The sequence below is a fragment of the Lichtheimia ornata genome (genome assembly GCF_029851405.1).
Source record: "Lichtheimia ornata isolate CBS 291.66 chromosome Unknown scaffold00010, whole genome shotgun sequence".
Lineage (NCBI taxonomy): Eukaryota > Fungi > Mucoromycota > Mucoromycetes > Mucorales > Lichtheimiaceae > Lichtheimia > Lichtheimia ornata.
The window spans coordinates 235,709-256,452 of NW_026695330.1; the positions used below are offsets into that span (position 1 = coordinate 235,709).

General features: G+C 43.6%; 6 protein-coding genes across 6 annotated transcripts; 2 read left to right on the forward strand and 4 right to left on the reverse strand.

Annotated features, from left to right (window-relative positions):
* Nucleotides 1-692: 692 nt before the first annotated feature.
* On the forward strand, nucleotides 693-2,404 carry O0I10_003205 (methionyl-tRNA formyltransferase; the record flags this gene model as incomplete). The annotated part of the gene is made up of 8 exons (XM_058483277.1): nucleotides 693-749; nucleotides 806-959; nucleotides 1,018-1,104; nucleotides 1,163-1,245; nucleotides 1,303-1,548; nucleotides 1,603-1,710; nucleotides 1,764-1,895; nucleotides 1,952-2,404. 8 exons carry the CDS (start codon nucleotides 693-695, stop codon nucleotides 2,402-2,404), a joined length of 1,320 nt encoding a protein of 439 aa, XP_058345896.1.
* A 358-nt stretch (nucleotides 2,405-2,762) lies between these two features.
* O0I10_003206 (uncharacterized protein) lies at nucleotides 2,763-4,364 on the reverse strand (the record flags this gene model as incomplete). Its single annotated transcript, XM_058483278.1, has 1 exon — nucleotides 2,763-4,364. One exon carries the CDS (start codon nucleotides 4,362-4,364, stop codon nucleotides 2,763-2,765), a length of 1,602 nt encoding a protein of 533 aa, XP_058345897.1.
* Nucleotides 4,365-7,260: 2,896 nt separating this feature from the next.
* Nucleotides 7,261-9,908, forward strand: O0I10_003207 (uncharacterized protein; the record flags this gene model as incomplete). The annotated part of the gene is made up of 14 exons (XM_058483279.1): nucleotides 7,261-7,386; nucleotides 7,446-7,627; nucleotides 7,681-7,757; nucleotides 7,819-7,884; nucleotides 7,941-7,988; nucleotides 8,040-8,173; nucleotides 8,229-8,294; nucleotides 8,356-8,554; nucleotides 8,609-8,775; nucleotides 8,832-9,080; nucleotides 9,143-9,238; nucleotides 9,294-9,452; nucleotides 9,510-9,581; nucleotides 9,630-9,908. 14 exons carry the CDS (start codon nucleotides 7,261-7,263, stop codon nucleotides 9,906-9,908), a joined length of 1,920 nt encoding a protein of 639 aa, XP_058345898.1.
* A 1,441-nt stretch (nucleotides 9,909-11,349) lies between these two features.
* O0I10_003208 (uncharacterized protein) lies at nucleotides 11,350-11,744 on the reverse strand (the record flags this gene model as incomplete). Its single annotated transcript, XM_058483280.1, has 3 exons — nucleotides 11,350-11,405; nucleotides 11,494-11,601; nucleotides 11,654-11,744. 3 exons carry the CDS (start codon nucleotides 11,742-11,744, stop codon nucleotides 11,350-11,352), a joined length of 255 nt encoding a protein of 84 aa, XP_058345899.1.
* A 275-nt stretch (nucleotides 11,745-12,019) lies between these two features.
* On the reverse strand, nucleotides 12,020-17,017 carry O0I10_003209 (uncharacterized protein; the record flags this gene model as incomplete). Its single annotated transcript, XM_058483281.1, has 14 exons — nucleotides 12,020-12,949; nucleotides 13,004-13,115; nucleotides 13,177-13,482; nucleotides 13,545-13,687; nucleotides 13,758-14,092; nucleotides 14,149-14,755; nucleotides 14,810-15,265; nucleotides 15,325-15,404; nucleotides 15,463-15,703; nucleotides 15,765-15,881; nucleotides 15,941-16,029; nucleotides 16,095-16,314; nucleotides 16,377-16,512; nucleotides 16,563-17,017. 14 exons carry the CDS (start codon nucleotides 17,015-17,017, stop codon nucleotides 12,020-12,022), a joined length of 4,227 nt encoding a protein of 1,408 aa, XP_058345900.1.
* A 247-nt stretch (nucleotides 17,018-17,264) lies between these two features.
* O0I10_003210 (uncharacterized protein) lies at nucleotides 17,265-19,202 on the reverse strand (the record flags this gene model as incomplete). The annotated part of the gene is made up of 1 exon (XM_058483282.1): nucleotides 17,265-19,202. One exon carries the CDS (start codon nucleotides 19,200-19,202, stop codon nucleotides 17,265-17,267), a length of 1,938 nt encoding a protein of 645 aa, XP_058345901.1.
* Nucleotides 19,203-20,744: the final 1,542 nt, after the last annotated feature.

The window sequence follows — 20,744 nt, forward strand, 5'->3', positions numbered from 1 at the left end:
CCAATACCATCCCCAAAAATATCATTTTGCACATGGCTTCTTACATCTTTTAGGAAAGTCTTCTATGCACATACCATCACCCAGATCACCTTTACAACTCCTCCTTTCCAACAGCGGCGTCGTTTTACTTTGCACAAATGAACACTGAAATGTGCAAGCTTACTGGTGCAAGCCCATGGTTGCTATACCTCGGCTTTCCAAGAAGAATGTATTGTATTTGTAATCGCATCCCGAAGCTAGTCAAGTACAAAGATAAGCAACGAAGAAAGGGTTGTCAGGGGTAAATTGAGCACCCTTCGCACAAGCAATGAGCCTTGAGTAAATGCAATCTAATCTTGCATTCATGTTTGTATCTATGTTCCACTTTATGTAATAGCTTTCTGTAGTGATGTAGTGTTAATGCTTGTGACACGTTTTGTGGTATTGGAAAAGCTCATGTGTTATCACCCATCAAGGACATGCATCATCAATTGATTTTGGCTTAAAGGGTCTTTATACATTCTACGCAAAGGAAATGCTATGTAAATATAGAGACAATTGTATCGATGGTAAATGTAGACAATGGTGAAGATACTAAGGTGATAATAGCTGGCGTTGTATGTGTGTGGTGTGTGTGCCTGGGTGTGGATGGCAGGCATGTCCTAAGCGCCGACAACAGAAATCCCAACGTTGTCTTGTGGGTTGCTTCCAAAATGTTTCTTACTGCTGCCTGGTACACTTGTTCTCGACCATTAGCGCGATCGTCTTTGGTGAGTATACTTCATCGCTCAACAAGTTTTGCACCCACTAACCTCTCTGATGCTAGATCCCTAGATCGTCGAGAATCCTCGTTACACGCTGTTATGCATCGTCAACTTCAAGCTCTAATGACAGCTCCTCCAACAATAAGTTCCGCATTGCATTCTTTGGCACTGACGATTTTGCAGTCAAGCACTTGAAGTCTCTTATTGTCGAAAAAGGTACACGAGATATTGTGGTTGAGACGCGTATGGGAGGGTTGCTCATGGTTGTTGCTAGGGAAACCCAACTCATGCATTGAAAGTATCGAGCTCATATGTCCACCGGATCGGCGAACAGGGCGCAAATTGAAGGATATCACACCGAGTACGTCCAAATGAATGAGTGGATACAAATGGATGTTCATTGTGTTTGTTTTCGTCAGGTCCAACCAAAGGCCTTGCTGAACTTTATGGTATTCCCGTGCATCACACACCACCTAATGCTAAATCATTGGAAGGGTGGGAGGTACATATACAAAGAGCAAAAGGAATTGAAGGGATGATATTGACGAGACGTGTGTAGCTACCTACGGATCGAGGATATGATTTGGGTGTGGTGGTATCCTTTGGTTACTTTGTGCCGGCACCTATCATTCACGGATTCAAGCATGGTGCCTTAAACGTGCATCCTTCCCTTCTTCCCAAGTATCGTGGTGCAGCACCTATTCAGCACACCATCCTCGCAGGCGATGATGAGACAGGTGTCACTATTCAGGAATTGGATGATAAAGCATTCGATGCTGGAAGGATTCTGGCACAGAAAAAGATGGTATTACTTTCTATCTCTGGAGAAATGAAGATGATGTCTAACACAGATCTCTAGAATTTGAATGGAATCATTGCACCCAGGTATGGTGAGCTGAAGGAGAAACTTGGTGATATGGGCAGTCGATTGTTGGTGGATACATTGCACAATTTCGATAAATGCAAGGTATGTGATATCTGTGGTATGGTCAAGCTCAATGTAATAACTTCCTATTTCAGGCAAATGCTACTAGACAGGATTTGGCTCAAGTGACCACGGCGCCCAAGATCAAGAAGGAGTGGAGTGAGATTGATTTTGAAGATATGGAATCATGGCAAGTGGAACAATTGCATCGTGCTATTGGAGAACAGGTAAACAAAGAGGACATATGAAAGGAGAGAAAGAGCTAATGGTACGATGATGATAGTATCCTTTGCGGACCGTCTTTACATTTACACGCATCAAACCATCCAAGAAGATCAAGCAAAGACACATCACAATGCAACTTCTCAACATGTATCTACCCAAGGATTCACCCATTTATGACATGGAAGCCGTTACACCAGGTACATTTGTGTATTGCCCAAAGGAGAAGGCATTGCATATTTGTTGTGCGGATGGCAACCCTGTGGCAATTACGCATATTAAGGCGGAAGGCAGCACCTCCATTGCAGCGCGTGACTTTGTCAATGGCTACGAGATTCGCAATCACACGGGCCAATTCGGATATTTTGATGAGGATGAAATCCAGCCTGGTATGAGCGGTGTCAGGGTCCAAAAACGACGTAGCGAGTTCAATAAAACCATTCGCAAACGAATGGGTATGCGCAAGGAGGAATTTGAAAAACTGTACAACACCAAGCTATCAACACGTAGATAACAACAAATTGAATAGGATGGGCTCTAGGCCCCAAATAAAGAGATATCATTGTTTTTCTTTTTACAGATCTTTACATAGATGAATGACTGGAATGATGAAAAAAGCTATGAACAAAAAAAGGATTTTCAGGGAATGCAGGGTCCACAATCAAAAGGAGTGATGTTTTGTGGGGTGGTAATGAGGTATGTGTGTGTGCACGGGACTTGGTCCCTTTTTTCATATAGATCAAAGAATGGTGTGTGGAGATGATGAAGCTATGTACACAAGTAGGGGAGGAGATGTGGAAACAACGAATGGTAAGGGATTAAAGAAATGAAATGAATGAAGAAGTACGAGGATGGGGTATGGATAAGAAGATTTATGCAATGCAACGAAGGGTGACCTTGTCAAGACGCACCCACATGGATCCCATGGCAGTGCGTAGATCATCCTCCTTGTCGATCATGGTGGCGGTACCACTGGAAACGGACATGGAAGAAGCAGCACTCGTGTTGGATGAAGCCGACGATCGTGTATCATTGAATAGCAACGTGAAATCACTTGGCAATTTGATATCTGGGTCAGAGAACTTTTGCATAATACGAGATCGTAATTCCGTCAAGGTTACTGAGCGAGGCACTTGAATGACAATAATATTGTCAACGTCGTAGACAATCTTAAACTTTATCATGCGTAAAGTGGGCGATGTGCTTGGACTTGGTGCAACGCTGGTAGCACGTGTGCTTTGGCTATCATGGCTGTAACTGGAGCTTGTAGATGTGCTGCTAACGATGCTACTGCTGGTCACCATGCCAGCTGCTGCTGCTGTAGTACGCTGAGGAATCGGCAAAGGTGGTGTTGGTGCATGTGAGCAGTAGTGATATGAACAGCTTGCTGATCCAGAAGACTTTTTACGTGGTCGACGAGGATGTTGCTGTTGTTGCTGTTGCATAGGTGGACGTGGCACTGGTGTTGACAAGGAAGGCAATGGCCTTGCAGGTGATGGTAATGCTGCATTGGGTGGTGATACACGTCGCATATGTTGTTGTGAAGAGAGTGGGTGTTGTTGTGGACGACCAGCCCAAGGCATAATCATGCTTGCAGCTTGGCTACACAAACTTGTCAAGCTTGACGAGGATGTTGTTGATTGTGGTGCAGGTGCAGGTGGTGGTGGTGGTGGCACTGCTGCTGATGTTGGTGGTCGTACATTACGGTTACGAAAACGTTTCCATAATGGTGATGTTGACTCTTCTTGAATAACGGGCGAGGTTGGCATGTCCAATGGATGTACAAGTGGATCCATATTATCTTGAACCAACTCAGGATGTGATGCTGACTTGCGTAGAGCTGAACCAAATGCGCCTTGATCTTCGACATTTGATGATTGTGATCGAGTCAATCGTGATGGCTCACCACCACTAATGGTGCGATGCTGCTTTTGTTGTTGTTGATGTCGAAGCACTTGCTCTGCCGTGTCTCCCTTTTGTTGTCCAAAAAATTCAAGTACCACCAAGGATTGCGATATGGATGCAGGAAGCCGAAACAATGCTTCCATGAATTTGTCGAGTTCAATGCGACGTTGAAGTTGCACTTGTCTTTTGTTGTGTAGTAAATTCAATCGCTTAGTGTTGAGCTTTGGAAGTGCAATAGCAACATCGTACGTGTGGCTTTGAAGCAACCGCGTACCAGCGCGGCTGGTAAGGTTGGTAATGGAACGCTCTGATGCAGGAAAAGAATCATGCAGCTGTTGACAAAATTGGACAAAGTCGTCGTATTTGCGAGTAATTGTGTATGGATGGCGTGTTGGTGTTCGTTTCGATGAGACGAGGTTACCATGTACAAAGCGAAGATCGGATTGTTGTGGGAAGACTTGGATAGTGAAGCACGTCTTGTGGTCGGTGTGCTTCTCGCCAACAATGATGGCGTGATGCAATGGTGGAGCAAGTTTAATACCAGATGCACTTCGTTTTTTGCCACCCATGATTAAGGAAAAAAAGAGAGACAAGGATTATCGAGTCAAATGAAAAGGGATAGTTAGGACGTTCTTTTATATATGTGGAAGATAAATGGGGGATGTACAAATTGGGGAGGTGATCCACGCACTCACCTTGGTTGTTTCCGGACATGCAAATAGTGAGGGGGGGATACGATAGATGATAGGTGAGGATGGGGGGTGTGTGATCGGAAGTGTGGGTTTAATTTGGGAGAAAGCGAGGGCACTATGAGATTGCAAAGGTCATGTTGGTGGTTTGTGTAGTGATTTCTTCTTGCCACCCACCACAATGTCACTCACTGCCAAAGAATTAGAGTTGAAATCTTTGACGTGCATTCCAATTGCTTCTCACATCACACGGCTCCCCCAAAAATAGATTGCCAAGAGGACCCTCTCTCTCCACACAAAATCCACTTTGATGCTTTTCAATGCAACGTATCGCATCATCCTCGTCATCAAAGCATTTGAACCCTGTGTCATGGGATCACATGTGGACAGCTGTCATTTCATTATTTGCCTGGGGGAGTAATCGCATGGCGGAAAATGGACATGGTGATGATAGGGAGGAAAGAGAGAATGGTCCATTTTGGACGTTCCAGATCCTGGACTCTGTATGTAGCTGTGTGGAAGGAGTATCAGGGGCGTGTGTGTGAGTAACGTAGATACGCATTCACTTGCTGTATAGAAATACACACATACTGAGAGAATTGTGATATGCTCGCCGATCGTGAATCTGCCTGTCATCGACGAGCACATGTACATGCGTTATGCACAACACACAACACCTACATTATTATGTGTCGTCTTCAGCAGTATACATCCATGATACTTAATCACAAGCTCTGAGTGCGTGTGAACAATTTTTACTGCTTGCACCACCATGCATGTTGCATTTGTGTATGAATCGAGTGATGGAAGTTCATAAAGAAATTATCATCCCATATGGCACAATCATCCATTGATGTATAACATATGCTCACATATGACCAACTTTAAAATCAAGTGTGGTACAGGGTCTCCTTTGCTGTGTTTGCTGCTCAAAAACTCATTTGGCTGCTTGTGTTCAATTTGCAGCACGCGTCGGAAGCACGACAACACACGATCTAGTTGTATCTCCTATATTGCACTCTCTCAAAATGCATGCGAAATGAATTGTTTGCACGAGAAAGAGATCCTGCAGCATGCAACGGGCAGCCATATGGAAAGTTTCTGCATCACATACTGAAGGTTGAAAGATGCCCCATTATCATCAGTGCTGCTGCCTTAAGGGTATAAAACCTGTTGGGGGAGGGTTGCCTACAGCAACAATCAAAGGATGCGATCTTCCGTTGTGTCACAAACGCTCTTACACGCGCATACATATGCTTTTAACCCCATACCTCCTTGAGTGTTTGAAGTGATTTGATTATACAGTGATATTGTAGCCTTATCATCAGGGTTGCTCTAATGCGTTGTTTGTAGCACAAAACTTCCCCCAAGAGCACTCTTGCATTGTTGTCGTCGTCACCATTATTCAGCAATGCATAAATCAATTTCAATAAAGGTTGTATACTGAACACGTAAATGTATCGTGTTGTTGTCATTCCCTATTGCCGATCATCGATAGGCGTACGTGACCATTTAACATGGCGTGGTATCGTTTGTGTCACGCTCAATGCAAACAATGCCAATAATGCCAACAGTGACACCATTGTGTGACACAACGAAAACGCACATACCTCCCTCTTTCATTCGGAAATGCTACAAGTTTATCAATGGTCCCACATATCCTAACGATGATGATGGCAATTTTTCATGTAGTGAATGCGCCAACATCCAAGCATTAAGAGTATACCCTGTTTTGCCCATATTCGTTGTTATGTGCGAGAAAGCCAGCTTTCCTCAAATGTACGGTATCCTCCTGCATGTGTAACATTAGAGGAGCTCGCTGGTATCGTATGCAACGGTAGCAGAGTGGTGATGCAATATGATGGCTAGCCACCTGTCAATTACACTATGTATCTGTGTACCCACATTGCTTTGTACGAGAGCGTGTGTATCACAAGACAACAATCAAAGTAAAGGAGAAAGTCTACCTTGTGCACATGTAGTCTTCGGTCAAAAGTATTCTTTTGTGGAAAGTGGCTATGTGTGCATTGCCGAAAACAAGCCTCCTCCATGTATCCAAGCTGCTTAGACCGCATCAATAAGCATCTTCTCCTTTTTTCCAGCATTGAGCTCTTTTCATTTGTCATATTGACAGCATTTGCACATCATCATCATCATCCCTGGGATATACCGACTACTAACATCTTTCTCCTTTCATACAGCTTTCCTTTATTACGCATGTGTATTGGATCCTATCACTTTTACAACAATGGTAAACATGTAAATGCATATGAGCAATCGAAGCCATCATGCAGCAGCAGCAACTCTTCTTTAACGCATATCGTGGGTGCAGTGGATTTGTGTGTCACAGGGGATGTTATTCATGACAGGCTGCTGTGGATGGGATGTTGTGCATAAACGTGCGTATTATCCTACTTCCTTTCTCATATTTGGTGGGCCAATACATAATACATACATGTAGTTGCCATGGATACCCTATGCAATATCCCCATCACCAGCTCCTTGGATGATTCTTCTTCTTATTGTTGTATGTGGGGGTGGGGGTAGAGTGCAACTAATATTGAGCAGCACAGACGTCGTGTAATAGATGAGGTGGTTGTGCTGAAAGGGAGGAGAAAAATGGGGTAAGCGGGAAAAGGATACAGGCGCGTCTCTTCACTTCACGCGCTTCCCAACTATTTTGTTCGAGATCAACTTCACTTTCAGCCCATTCGACTCTTCTCTCATACACGCACAGGCCTTGCTGATCCATTGACACAACAATGCAGCGGACAGCATGAACGAATCTGACGAACACTCACTATACAAAGCTGACTCGTTATCAGACTCTGATTCGGACGACTATCAATTTGAAAGTAGTGGTGTACTTGACCATGTTCTCAACAAATACCGCCATTTCCAGGTAGTCCATCACTGTCCTCGTTATCGATGTTGACGTGAATCTAACGCAGCTGTATCCAGAGTCTCACAGCTAAAAAGAACAACTTGACGACCGGATCTACAACCAATACATCGCATGGTAGCAACAACGTATGTGTTATCCCTGTATCTTATATGAAACACCAAAGTGGTAACCAAGACGATGTATTACAGTCAAACGATTCAACGCAAATTCGAGGAAGACGGCATATATCAGTTACAAGGTGAATTGGTTGGCAATGTAGCTTGTCTTCTTTCTTCTAACAAAGGGGTATAGTCAATCAACACCATTTGTTATCCGAAGCTCTGATCCACAACGTCCCTTATCCGCAACACGCCATTCAATTTCTTCAGGTACGGTTACCTCTCCCTTTTGAACATATACAAGTGATAATGACGCCTTGTATACCTTTAGACACACATGATTCCCCTAATTCATCTTCATTATCATTATCATCACGATCATTATCACCATTCAAAGGTACCATCATATGGGATAAAAATGGTCATATCGGTTTTCTCATTGTCATTGTCTAGCCAAAAGCGATTCACCAAGCGAGCACAGCCCAACAAAGTCACGTGAAGGTATAATGAAAGATGGTTTGAAGCCTTGAATATTAAATGTCTTCGATATAGAAACGTTCTCTTCTTATTCAGCACTACCATCCAACCACTCTTGGCATGATCGATCAGAATTTTCGACATCGACTTCAGTTAAACGTCAAAAGCGATCACCAAAAAATGATACAATCAGTCCAAGATCACATATGGTAATGTTTGACCCGAAGAAGGCATAAGCATCCAAAAACTAAATCTGTTGACAAGGGATACGAGGTCGACCAGGCGACGGCGAAGAAAACGATGCAAGATCTTGTGAAGAACGGTGTTCCTGTAGGTCATTCTTTTTTATGGTATATGGCTGTGTATGCTAATCGCGGTTATTGTGATATAGGATATCCCAACAAGGCGACATGTCCACTGGAAGCAAGATCAGGAGCCTAATCAACCTTCTCTATCGCATTCATTTTGGAAACCTGCTCCTGCTCAAGTTAATGGCGCACCATCACCTTTGCATATCACCCCCACGTCCAGAAAGGAAAATGCGTACACTGTACGTCCTCGTCCTCCTTCTCCTACTTCCAGTGACGATGGTAAGTTGACCCATGTGCAATATAGGCTATATGTAACCATTTTCTATGCATTAGAAGAGGAGCATGATGATGACGATGATATATTTAAGCGCCCATTTGACGTCAAGGATAGCAAGGAGAGCAACAAGGAGAATTACCCACCACCACCATTGCCACTACGAGCACCTATACATGTACAAAAAGGCAACACAAGTGCACCCACCATTGGATCAGAAATCAGGGCAAGTATAGATATGAAGGAGTCACGAAGCATGGGGCTGACAGGTGTATATGATAGATACAAGATGAACGTTACATTGTGTTGGGGAAAATTGGCACGGGTGGATCAAGCGAAGTCTTTGAAGTGGTGTCACAAAAACGTGAATGCAAGTTCGCTATCAAATGCGTCAAAATCAACAATGTCGACAAATCGGTCACGGATGGATATAAAGATGAGATCCGGCTACTTCGCAAACTCAACAGGAATGATCGCATCGTATGCCTATATCAGCATGAAATCAGACATTCAGAGCAGACTATCTACATGGTAAGGTTGGGTACAAGGATATGTTGGATGAGGGAGAGATTAACCGACACATTCATATATAGGTGCTTGAACTAGGGTCGATTGATTTTGCGCATTTGCTGGCGAAGCGCAAGGGTCAACCTCTAAATTATCACTTTTTGCGGTACTATTGGCAGCAGGTAAGTTGCACTGCTTTGAGGAAATGATCCCTTGGTTGATACGTAGTAAATCTAGATGTTGGAGGCTGTGGCTGCTATACATCAACTCAAAATCGTGCATTCCGATCTCAAGCCTGCCAATTTCATCCTCGTCCATGACACGTTGAAGCTGATTGATTTTGGTATAGCGAAAGCTATTTCCAACGATACCACCAACATTCAACGAGAAAATCAGGTATGCATGGCTGGCTCTTTTTTCTCTTTGATGGCTCATTTTGGATCTTCATTGTAGCTGGGTACACTCAATTACATGTCACCGGAAACTTTGAGGGGAACAGACCAAGATGGCAACTTGATTATCAAGGTAATGCTTTGTTGCTATGATACATGCTTGACACTAATACATTTTTAGCATGGTCGACCGAGTGATGTGTGGTCGCTTGGCTGCATTCTATACCAAATGGTGTATGGGTCTCCACCTTTTCATGCCTTTACACAACAGCTATCCAAAATGCAAGCCATCCTCAATCCCGCTTTCAAGATCAAATTCTCGGACACACTCAAGTATGATAACCATCCTGATGTCATTGTGCAAGAGAGTCTTTTGGACGTGTTAAAATCATGCCTTGAACGGGAACCCAAGCATCGTAAAACCATCCCTGAACTTTTGAAACATCCTTTTCTGCAATAAAGCATCCTGTACAGATCACATGTTTATATAATGATACTTGAGATTGAACATACTTGATGTCACCTACACAACATCATCTTCAAGCGGCAGGTTGATTTTCCATCACTCCAAGATGCTTGACCACTTTATCAGTTTGATCAATCATGACAACAATTCTCACGCCCATTCACATATAAACAAGGCTGTTGTAAGCAACATTATCATACGCCCTTTCTTCCTTCTATTTGTATTCATCATCAATGGCCTTTGGTGGGTCTCAAGGATAGTCTTTATTATGTGATTCCCAAAATGAGGCTACCATGTATTCATCTATGTAACTCACATCAAGTGCTCATTGGTACCTAATGACATTTGGCTGTGCTCCTTGATGGAGCTTTGTGGTAGGTATACTATCATTTATTTATGATAAGGATGCCTAGTCTGATAGGAATTTTGGGACTCCTTTTTAGGTGACATAAATACATGCGTAAGGAATACGCGGACCTCACTGTGGTGACAACTCTGAACACTGTTACCATATTCCTTGCTGCAAAGCTTGCGATCATGGATTATGATAATGATACAGGCACACGTTTGGAGTGATTTCGATGATCAAATCACTAGCCGACGCCCATAATTATGGATAATTCAAAGCATTGTCGGCAGTAAATATTTACTTTATACATACATGGTAGGTCATTACACAAGCGATAGTATGATGCATGAGTAACGCTTTTTGTTCCTGAAGAAGATACTTCCATCAGGTTATGGAGCTTTTCGGCAGAGCACGATGTTGCGTTTTCCATGGATCGAGTCGGCAAATGCACAATGCCTTGTTCGTCATCAACCATTGAAATTGACATGCTTGGATATGGTCGATTTTTTTTGGGATCTCAGACTTCGTATCAAGGACACCGTGGAAGCCATAGAGTCTCTACAGGACTCACATAAGACGAATATGAAGAAGTATCGATTTGACAACCTTCCTGATTCGAAAAACTTGTCAAAATTAATTGACCCAAAGATCGTCAAGCTGTGCGAGAAAGCTGACGCCTCAAGTTTTTCATTGACGACGACCCTAGGGGCATGTGCTTATGTAGTCCCAAATTCCTATCAGACTAGCCATCCTCAATCCCACTTCCAAGACCCAATTGGCTGACAGACTCAAGTATAACAATCATGCTGAATCATTGTGCAAGAGAGCCCTTTGAATGTATTAAACTCATGCCTTCTTTTCTGCAATAAACCATCTTGTACACCCGCCATCCATATAGACCCCTCATGTATCCATCCATCCACCTCGTCATTTGTTCATGATCGAAATTCCTCCACCAGAATCGTGCCACGTCAATAATTCCACGCGTTGAAGGGGGAAGTATATTTGTCAAAGAGCGGATGAATAGGTGTAATGTCGTGTGGTGTAATGTGATGTGATAGAATAATATGGTGAGTGGAGGGGGTATTATCCAAGCAGCAACTCGTATATAATAACAACGATGTTGATAGCAATTAAAGGAACTATGCAAAACGTGTTAGGCAACGTCGTAGCAACGCGTCTCCCAAATCCCCCCTACCCCATATCACCGTATCAACGCAACACACTTACTCCTCATTAGCGTTCGTACAGCTGATATTAAGTTGACAATCTTGTACTTGACTGACTGTGTGTGTTCCATACCAAAGCCGGGATCAGCTACTTGTGCACTCCAACCGACTACAAAGAGTGATCAGCAAGCTGCCAATGATGAAATGCGTGCAGACCTTACTTCGTGCAAGAAAGCGTTCTTCGCTCAAAACAGCAATGGCGTTGATGAATAAAAGGATCGCATAAAAGAGTTGGCCGAGACCGAGTGCCATGATGGGTTGCTATAGAGTAAAGTCGTTTCAAGGCCCAGGCGACCCGCCCGCTAATGCCACCTTGCCACAGGTGGAGATTGAAATTGAAGGGTAGACTTCCTTAAGAGTATCCTGATTGAAATCACAAGCAACATCTTTCATTGTTTTTATCTCTTTGTTCTACTCCAAATAATAAGTTGATTGTCTACTGTGTACACAATATATAGTATTGATTAAGAAATATACAATTGGCTATTTACAATGAGGTCTCGTAAAGGAAGAAAAGGTGGGGGAGACTATCCGTCAATCAAGCAAATGCAACCACAGCCTGTAGGGCACACAGTTTGTTGTGAAAACCACTCCTTGATATGTACGCTATGTCCACCATGACCGCACTTGCTACAAAAGTTGACCATGCCCTTGACCAGCACATGACACACGCTGCATCGGATTTGACTGCGACTCTTGCGACACGTATAACAAATACGATCACGTGCAGATACTTCGGATCCACACATATAACAACGAATTTGCACTTGCATGTTTTGCTCGGGTGGTGTTGATTGGTATTCGATTGATGTTTGTCGACTTAAGAACTTGAGTATCTCGGCACGCTGTTCAAGCAAGCCCCATCGATAAAGCATATCCGCGTAATTGAGTCGAAGCACATCCAGCTGAGCTGCCCTCTGTGGGTTCAAAAGAGATACATCATTGTTGTAGGAAAGCGCCTTTTCTCCATCAAACGTCTCAAGGTTGGTGAATTCAATGGTCATATCGCTGCTTTGTACCAATTTTCCTTCCTTGTCAGAGACCACTGCATGCGTATTTGTTATGGCAGCTGTAAACGCCCCATTGTGTGGTGAGCTAGGATTGCTGGTGCGTACACCTGGTGCAGTGTTGCTAGGCAATTTTTGAGGGGTAATGTTGACGGTAGTGAAAGGGTATCCAGGACGTTTGCTGGTAGATGGGCTCATGCTCGTTTGTTGTTGGTTGCCAAGTTCGCTTTGTTTTTCACCAGGTGGAGTGTGTCGATCCGAATCCCAGAAGTAAGATAAAAAGTTGACGCCACGGCCTCCATACGATGAGCTCATTTGATTGGTATTCGCCGTACGATCAGGAGAGCCTACGCTGGTTGACACTGGTCCTGATCCCGATCTCACTAAGGCTTGAGCTCGTATCGGCCGTAAATCTTCTTTACTTTGCACATCTTGACTGCCATACAACATCTATCCTTTCCCGTAAGCAAAGAATTCAACAAGCGCGCTTCATATTCATCCTACCTTATGTGGATTGTTTTGTGTTCCTTTGCTTTGGCCGTCTTGACCATCATGGAAAATACACGAAAGCATAGCGGCTGTTTGCACATCACCCATCTTGATAAAATGATCCAATCTATACCAAAAAGATCCATATAAGAGGATGATTCATCTCCAATACCAAGAAAAGTACTTACAATTTATCAATGAGCTTCCTTCCCAATGGATGTAATCCCCAACGGACTCGACGCTTTTTGATGGCAGTGATTTTGGCTCTCTTTTCGTTGTACAAGATGGCATATAATTCGGATAGATCAACGCCGTTTTGCCAATGTGGATCTTCCATGGGCTCGGACGACCACTCTCGTTCATTCTCAACGGGGATACATTCACGCATGATCTCGGATGCCAAATACCAAATCTTTGATAGATCCAGGCGATTGTGTGCCCGACATATCATAGCATTGTGCGTACATGCCCCAACAGGATCTTTGATGGAAAGACTATAATGACATGAATGATGAATAAAACCAGCATATTGTATTCAACATGCACTCATACTTACGTATACTCTCTTGCAAGTTGCGAGCTGTAGGGCATGATTTCATTCATATCCGCCAATACCACATTGTAAGTGATACGATCCGTCTTGATGTTTCGATACAACATGCTATCAGCATTCGATATTGAGCTGCCCAACGTAAGGTTCTAACATTGCGTCAATGAATAAACGTTCCATATATAATCACAACCATCCACCAAACAAAAATAGACTTACATCAGGCTTATTAAAGTACAATGACGGCATTGTTAAACCATCATCAATATCATCAGGATCATCGTCGTACGCGTATTCGCCAAAAGCACCACCAGAACCACCGACAAGTACTGTAGCATTCCTTCCCTGCCGTGACATGGCTGCAATTTCCTTGTATTCTTCAAATTGCTCATAAGTGCGAGGATGCTTGTAAAAGTCGCTGTAAGTATTCTCAAAATAGGCTGTGTTGGTAGCACTTGCATCATCCTCTTCCTGTCGCTTGGCTTTGTTGCTATTCTCTTGATTCCTCTTTGGATCACGAACACGTAAAGTGGAGAAAAAGCATACAAGATGACCTATGATAGCAAAACTATCATGAGAAAAGGGACCCACTTTTACCATATTTGCTTACCATTTCCTGAAAAGACACCACCACAAAGACGAGGGAAAGGTACTTTTTCATCCGCACTTTGCTTCGAGGACATGTCCACAACGATACCCCGTTCGCTCTGTAAGCTGACACGCTTCCCTGCAGTACCATAGCCACCGCTTCCTCCACCGATAAAGGGTGTGCCTGCGAATATCTCATCATCCGAATCACCATTATCAGCCCCATTGTTGGACCCATTCCACGTGCTCATATAGCTTCCAGCTGATTGTGCGCCACTCGTAAGAGACATGCCACCACCTAAGCTAAGAGGGGTGCTCTCAGATGTACCAGTGCCACCACCAAGACCAAGTTCTTCTTCTTGAGTAGGTTCACCAAGAAGATAGCGGATACATGCCTCAAGACACCAACGCTTTTGTGATGTATAACTCGATGCAAGCGTATTGAGATCTTGTGACATGTGAGCTCGATAATAGATGGACATCATGCTGTTCTTTTGGATATCAAATTCAGGTGGGCTGTTGTCTGGGTATTGTGGGCTGAAACGAATGGTGATGCGTAAGAATGCGCTACCGGTATCTGACCAAGGACCATGAAGTGTAATAGTACACGTGCGAGATGCACCATTAATCTAAATTTATCATGTATCAGCAACAATGAATGTCTCCTAATTCCCCATCCTTACCTTTTCGGTCTTGACACCAGCACTGACGTATTTGTTGAGCACTGTTGACATCTCTTCAGCGACCGTTTGATATGTACTCTCCGTAGTAGCAGCACGTCGTAGCTCGGTAGGTGGGCCCACGCTTTTGACATTTTGCATCCACAAGAGAGGATTGATGGTATACTTTTGCTCACGATAGGCATGAGACATGGCGTCATAGCCACCGGGAATTCCCACTGTTCCAGAAGCATTCTTCCCTGAACGAAACAAGGTCATAGCTGAAGAAGAGGGTTCACTTGTTGAAGCTTCGATACGTAAAGGATTGACAGATGCCGTGATAACCGATTGCCCACTCTCAGTCTCATCTTCATCAGGCTCTTTTTGAAAAGATCTCGAATGCACGGTGCCATCTTTACTCACAGCCGTGGATGGTACGCGATACACGGTCTTTTTCTTGCTTGGCTCATGTCCCACAGACTTTGAAAAAGTGGTTAGAACTTTTGCTAATCTCAATCCCCATACCCAAATCCACTCACTCTTAAAATATCCTCTGTAATCGGCCACAATCGCAAATATTGATCCTTTGACCATGTAACAAGCTGGAATTCTCGATCATCTATGCCATTATTGCAAGGAATTAGCCATTGATATAGACCTTGATCTCTTAAACTTACCACCTTCAGTTCCATTGCCTCCCTTCCATCTCCATACGAATTCTTTCACAGTATCGGTGTGACCTTCAAATGCATGCACTGGTCTAGTTGGCGTATCACGATTGTACAGATACAATGTTGTCTCTGTTCGCTGCGGCATGGTCAAGACACCATTTCCAAAGGGAGCGTTTCTTGCACGCCATACTGGTGAGCTGGTCATTATTGCTTCTTCTTCCTTTTCTGGTTCATGGATATTCCAAAACTAGAAGTTTGCTTAGCTTAGTACCAAACATGTATACCACATGAAGAATGAAACCATGTACCTTGACTAATTGATCCAAACTACAAGTAACAATGTCGTGATCGTTTTGTCTGCTCCAATCAATGCCGTAGATTTTCTTTGTGTGCGCTGAGATAGTAGTAACAGGGACAGCTCCTTTCTGCATAAATGATGTCAAAATGCCGAATCATGCATGAAAAATCAATCATCCATTCTTACCCGAATATCCCAAATCTTGACGTCCTTATCATGAGCAGATGCCAATAGATACTCGCTCTTTCTGTTATACTTGACTTGGGTCGTCGCAGCTATAGTCAAATAAGCAATTGAGCAAACGTTGCATTTACTCTTCTATCCATCCTTGATCCCTTACCATTCCATGAAGTAAAAGAATTTGCTGGTCGTAGATCATTTCCTGCACATCGCAAATCCCATATATGTACGTAGGTGTCCACCGAGCAGGTAGCGAGCATGTCGGGGTGATGGGGTGACCAATTGATATCCGAGATGGCTCGTGAATGAGCATGTAGCACGTTTTCAATCGCATGTGATCCAGCATAATTCAGGTTCCACACCAAGAGTTTTTGATTCGACTACATGAACAAGGTCAATATCATGAAAGAGTTGCGGCCTATGTAATTTAGGTTTTTCTTACCGTGGATGCTACCCATGATTCTCTCGCAACGTATGGACTCCACTGAACATCCGCCACCTCCCATTTTGACATGTGCGGTAGTAACCTTGGCAACAGCCATGGATTTTCCAAGTCGATGATCAATAAACCTTGACGCCTATAAAGCATGTCAATGCAAGAAGCATAAATCATGCAATCCATTCTTACCCAGCAAGAACAATATCTCGACATGATGGACTGATACTCATACTTCCCACCGAGTGATGCAATCGAATCTGAAGCGAGCTGTAAAAGGTGTCTTCTTGCATTTGTTGCGACGATGTTGACTTTGTAGGCGATGCTGCTACCGCATGTTGGTATCGAAGGCTCACAGGCCGTTGTCGTTGTTGTTGCTGTTTCTGATGCCATGCAAGTGACCCCAATGGAAATTCCTTTTGCGAACGAGGTGCAGGTGCAGAGGAGAGTTGTGAAGGGCGTCGACGACCTGGTTGTGCTCGTTCTTCTGGCATGGGAGCAGTACCGAAAATGTGCGAATCCGATCGTCTCCGTTCATTCAAGCCATTGTCTGCTGAAACCGGTCTATTATTGGGTTGTCGTTGGTCCTGCTGTTGTTTCTGCATGGGTGGTGGCGACGACATGCGATCATCACGCGATAGATCCATACGCTTATTGTCGAGAAAAAGAAAGTGGAAAGACGAGTGCAAGAAGAAGCTCCGTTTCACGCGCGCGGTGCTACAACCAGCATACAAACATTGGGAATATCCATCATCTTTGGAAGGGCTCCACACAACACTAGATTTTATTGCATACATAGGATAGAAACATGATAATGGCGGATTATTGACAATGGCGTAGGATACTAAAAAGAAGGAATAAAGATAAAACAATGAAAAGAAAAAGAGTGGGTGCTTATACTATTTGGGCTGGTAGTTGTTGTTGATGTTGAATCGCCGAGTCGGCAGTACTACTGGTGCTTGAATGTTGATTCCTGCTGCTGCTACTGCCTCCACCAGTCGTAGTAATTGTTTTTGCATATTTGGATTGTCTGGCATAAGGTGAACAGGTTGACGATGATGGTGGTGATGATGCTTTTAACTTTTTGGATGCCTTGTTCGGACGACTTCGTCGTGTGGTGTTCTGCTGACGGAATACAAAGATGCGTGGGCCAAGTCCCGTAGTAGGAGCATAGTTAGCAAGTGCAGGTTGTAATGTCCCTGTCGAAAATGATGATAAATCGGTCGCTTCAGAAATCCTCAAGTCTCGAAATTGCTCCTCGATTTTTTCAGCATAAAGACGCATCTTGAAGACATCATTGATGTATGCTTGAGTGCCACGGAGTAATAAAAGATTCATGCGCAATTGCTCTTCACTTAGCGATTTGAGTTGTTCGGCACCAGAGTAGCTGTAAATACGTTTTGCAGTATTGTGGATGGCAAAGAACATGTGATGGTAAGTGCTTTGGTCACACCCTTTGTGCTTAAGATGGCGTAGGGCTTGTAACAAAGCTAAGTTGGTCTCAAGGCAGTCGATAAGGATATCTTGTGGGGCACCAAGTGTTGGATGCAAGAATTGGAACAATATGATAAGCCGCACCGCGTGGTAGCACAAGTGGAAATGTACTTCACCACTGTTGCTCTCATCTACGATGTAATCGTTGGTGCGACGAGTGCTTGCATACCAGTGCTTGAGCTGTTGTGTAATGTTGTGATACAATGCTGACGGCTGTCGTCCACCTACACCATCGGCAAACATTTTGCCTGAACGTATGGCACGAATGTACATACGCATGTATCGTGTCAATGATGCAAACCGATACAATTCTCGAAATTCTGGATGCTCGACGTCTTCACTTAGCATTGAGATACGTCCCAAAGGCGTGTCATCGTTCAGCAAACATTCGCGATTTCTTGTTAAACACATCCACGCGTCAACGTAGTACCATCGCAACCAGCACATCATTGTGAGACGATCCACAGGTCGGCCATCTACGATATCCTTGGCATGTTGTTGCAATGCAATTGATGCTAGACCACTCCAAGTACGTTGTTGCTCGTACAATCTTAGCAAGTTGGACGTGTAACTAAGGCAAAAATAAGCTTGTATGACACTTGGATGCATGTCATCCAAAAAAACATCATCCATCTTATGTCGTGCTTGTTCGTAAAAGACCATGGCGGCTTGTTTGATAAATGCTTGGCCGGCTTTGTGATCCATAAATGTCACCAGGCTGATAGATGCGACACAATAAACAATAGCAGGTGGTGCCTTGTGCCAATCAAGTATCATGTCCAAGCTGATGGGTGCTACTTTGAATCCGATACAGCACCAATGCGTCACCGCCTTGCTCATTAAACTATCAAGCATATGGGAGCTTTCAACATTCAGCCGAATAGATGACGGCACGCTGAGCTCTGTGCTTTGTACATGCATTGTTTCTTCATCGGTCGTCCACTTGCCGTCTCGTGTGGTATCATCTTGTGGGGTTTCAAGCATATGCAATCCTGGTGTTGTTTGCAACATCCCAAATGGGTCAAATGCTTGTACCGTTTGTTGATAGCTGATACCCACAAGTGCTGCTTGAAGATCCGAATAGCTGCTGAGATTAAGCTGCACATTGTGTGGAGTATCCAATACTGAAGGAAGATCAAATGGGGTCCTGCATAAACCAGGCTGAGAATACGAGGCACTGTCAGACATCGGTGATGGAGGTCCAGCAGCAGGTACATCGCTGTAGTGCTGTTGTAAATATTGTAGCAAGAGATCTTCAGTTGACATGTCATTTTCTGAAAAGTGTGTCATGGTATCAACAGAAGAGGATGACAATGGAGATGATGTTTGAGCATCCATGAGGAGAAAATGTGCTTCAAAAAAGTGCTTCAATAAGAAAGAAGGAAAAGATGATGACAAAGGAAGAAGAGAGAAAGATGACAACCCACCAAATGTCTCATCCTGAGATCTACTGAATAAAAAAGTTTCCCTTTTGAAGCAAGTACTAATAAGATTTGTTACATAGAACCTCGTCAAAAGCTTGCTTTCTGGCCTATTCATTTGTGCACCCTTCTACATAGCAACCCATGTGCTAGGTTATCCCTATCTCCTTGGTGCCTTTTGTTTCTCATGGATCCTTTGTTACATTTTGTGTGAACGACTAGCAGGCACGGGGTAGGACTATCCATCATGTAAAGGGGGAGGAGGAGAGAGTGCAATCAAGCACGGTGAGAAACGGACGATGAATATCTGCAAGGCTGCTCACTACATAACGAATCATATTCGACCTAGGCAATTGTATGAGTTCCATTACCACGCACAATGCACTGATTCTCGTGAACACACACACTCTTTTTTCTCATCTCGCTCCTTGTGTTCTATAAACATTTACAATCAAATGACACGTCAAACTGCATCATAACATCACAAACAATGGATGATGTGCGTTCGCTTATTTTCAAACATCAAATGCAGCTAGTAAAGAAGGGAGACGCATCGGATTACGTGTTCGCAAGGAAGTCGCACGGTGACCTCCTCTTCTTTCTCCTCCTTGTTGAACATTTCTCTGGGTTACCTTGCATGATCTTATGATCAGCCATGCACGCATCTTGTACTGGTAAGCTTCCTCTCTTTGGTTGACAAACATAGGAGTACGTGGATCTGTGATCGAGTAAACTAGTCCCACGTAACGTAATGCACCCACAAAAAGATAGGGCAGAATGCATAATACACAAAGCGCAACATCATCATGAACAATCAATTGGTCTAAATTAATCGTGATGCGGTCAATGTGAGCGGATAATATCTTCATCATAAGGGCATTTTCGAAAATGGAAACGCAACTCGACTACTGTTATCACGCTAATGCATAGATATTCTTCAAGGAGAGAGCTAAGAGATACATGGAATGCGTGAAAGAATCGAGAAGGAAAAGAATAAGGTGTTAATTAGCATATGCATCACTTTTAAGTGGCAAGGTTGAGATTCCTGTTTTATTGTCCCTGCCTTTCGTTTCCTGTGAAATCTTTTCCAACACAGGGGTGGGCGGTCTACGTACATCAAAGTGCATAATGAGCGCGTAGTAACATCCACATAGCCCCTTAATGCGAGTACAAGCCCCTGGCTTTGTCAATTGCTGGAATAAAATTAATCACCACGGACCACAATGGAAAAGAAGCATATGTTGTCTACTACTTTTAGGATGAGAATGGCTCCATAGTGTCATATTCATACGTCAATGCCATGGTAGTATCATGGTGATTTCAACAAGCAGTATCCCTTTTATTATCAAGAAAACTACTTCTTCTTTCATTGATCATACATACGTAAGCTGAGTAAATAGAGATACTTGTATGTGCAGGTGATGCCTTGAGTCAATCGATCATAATCTCCTAATTGGGA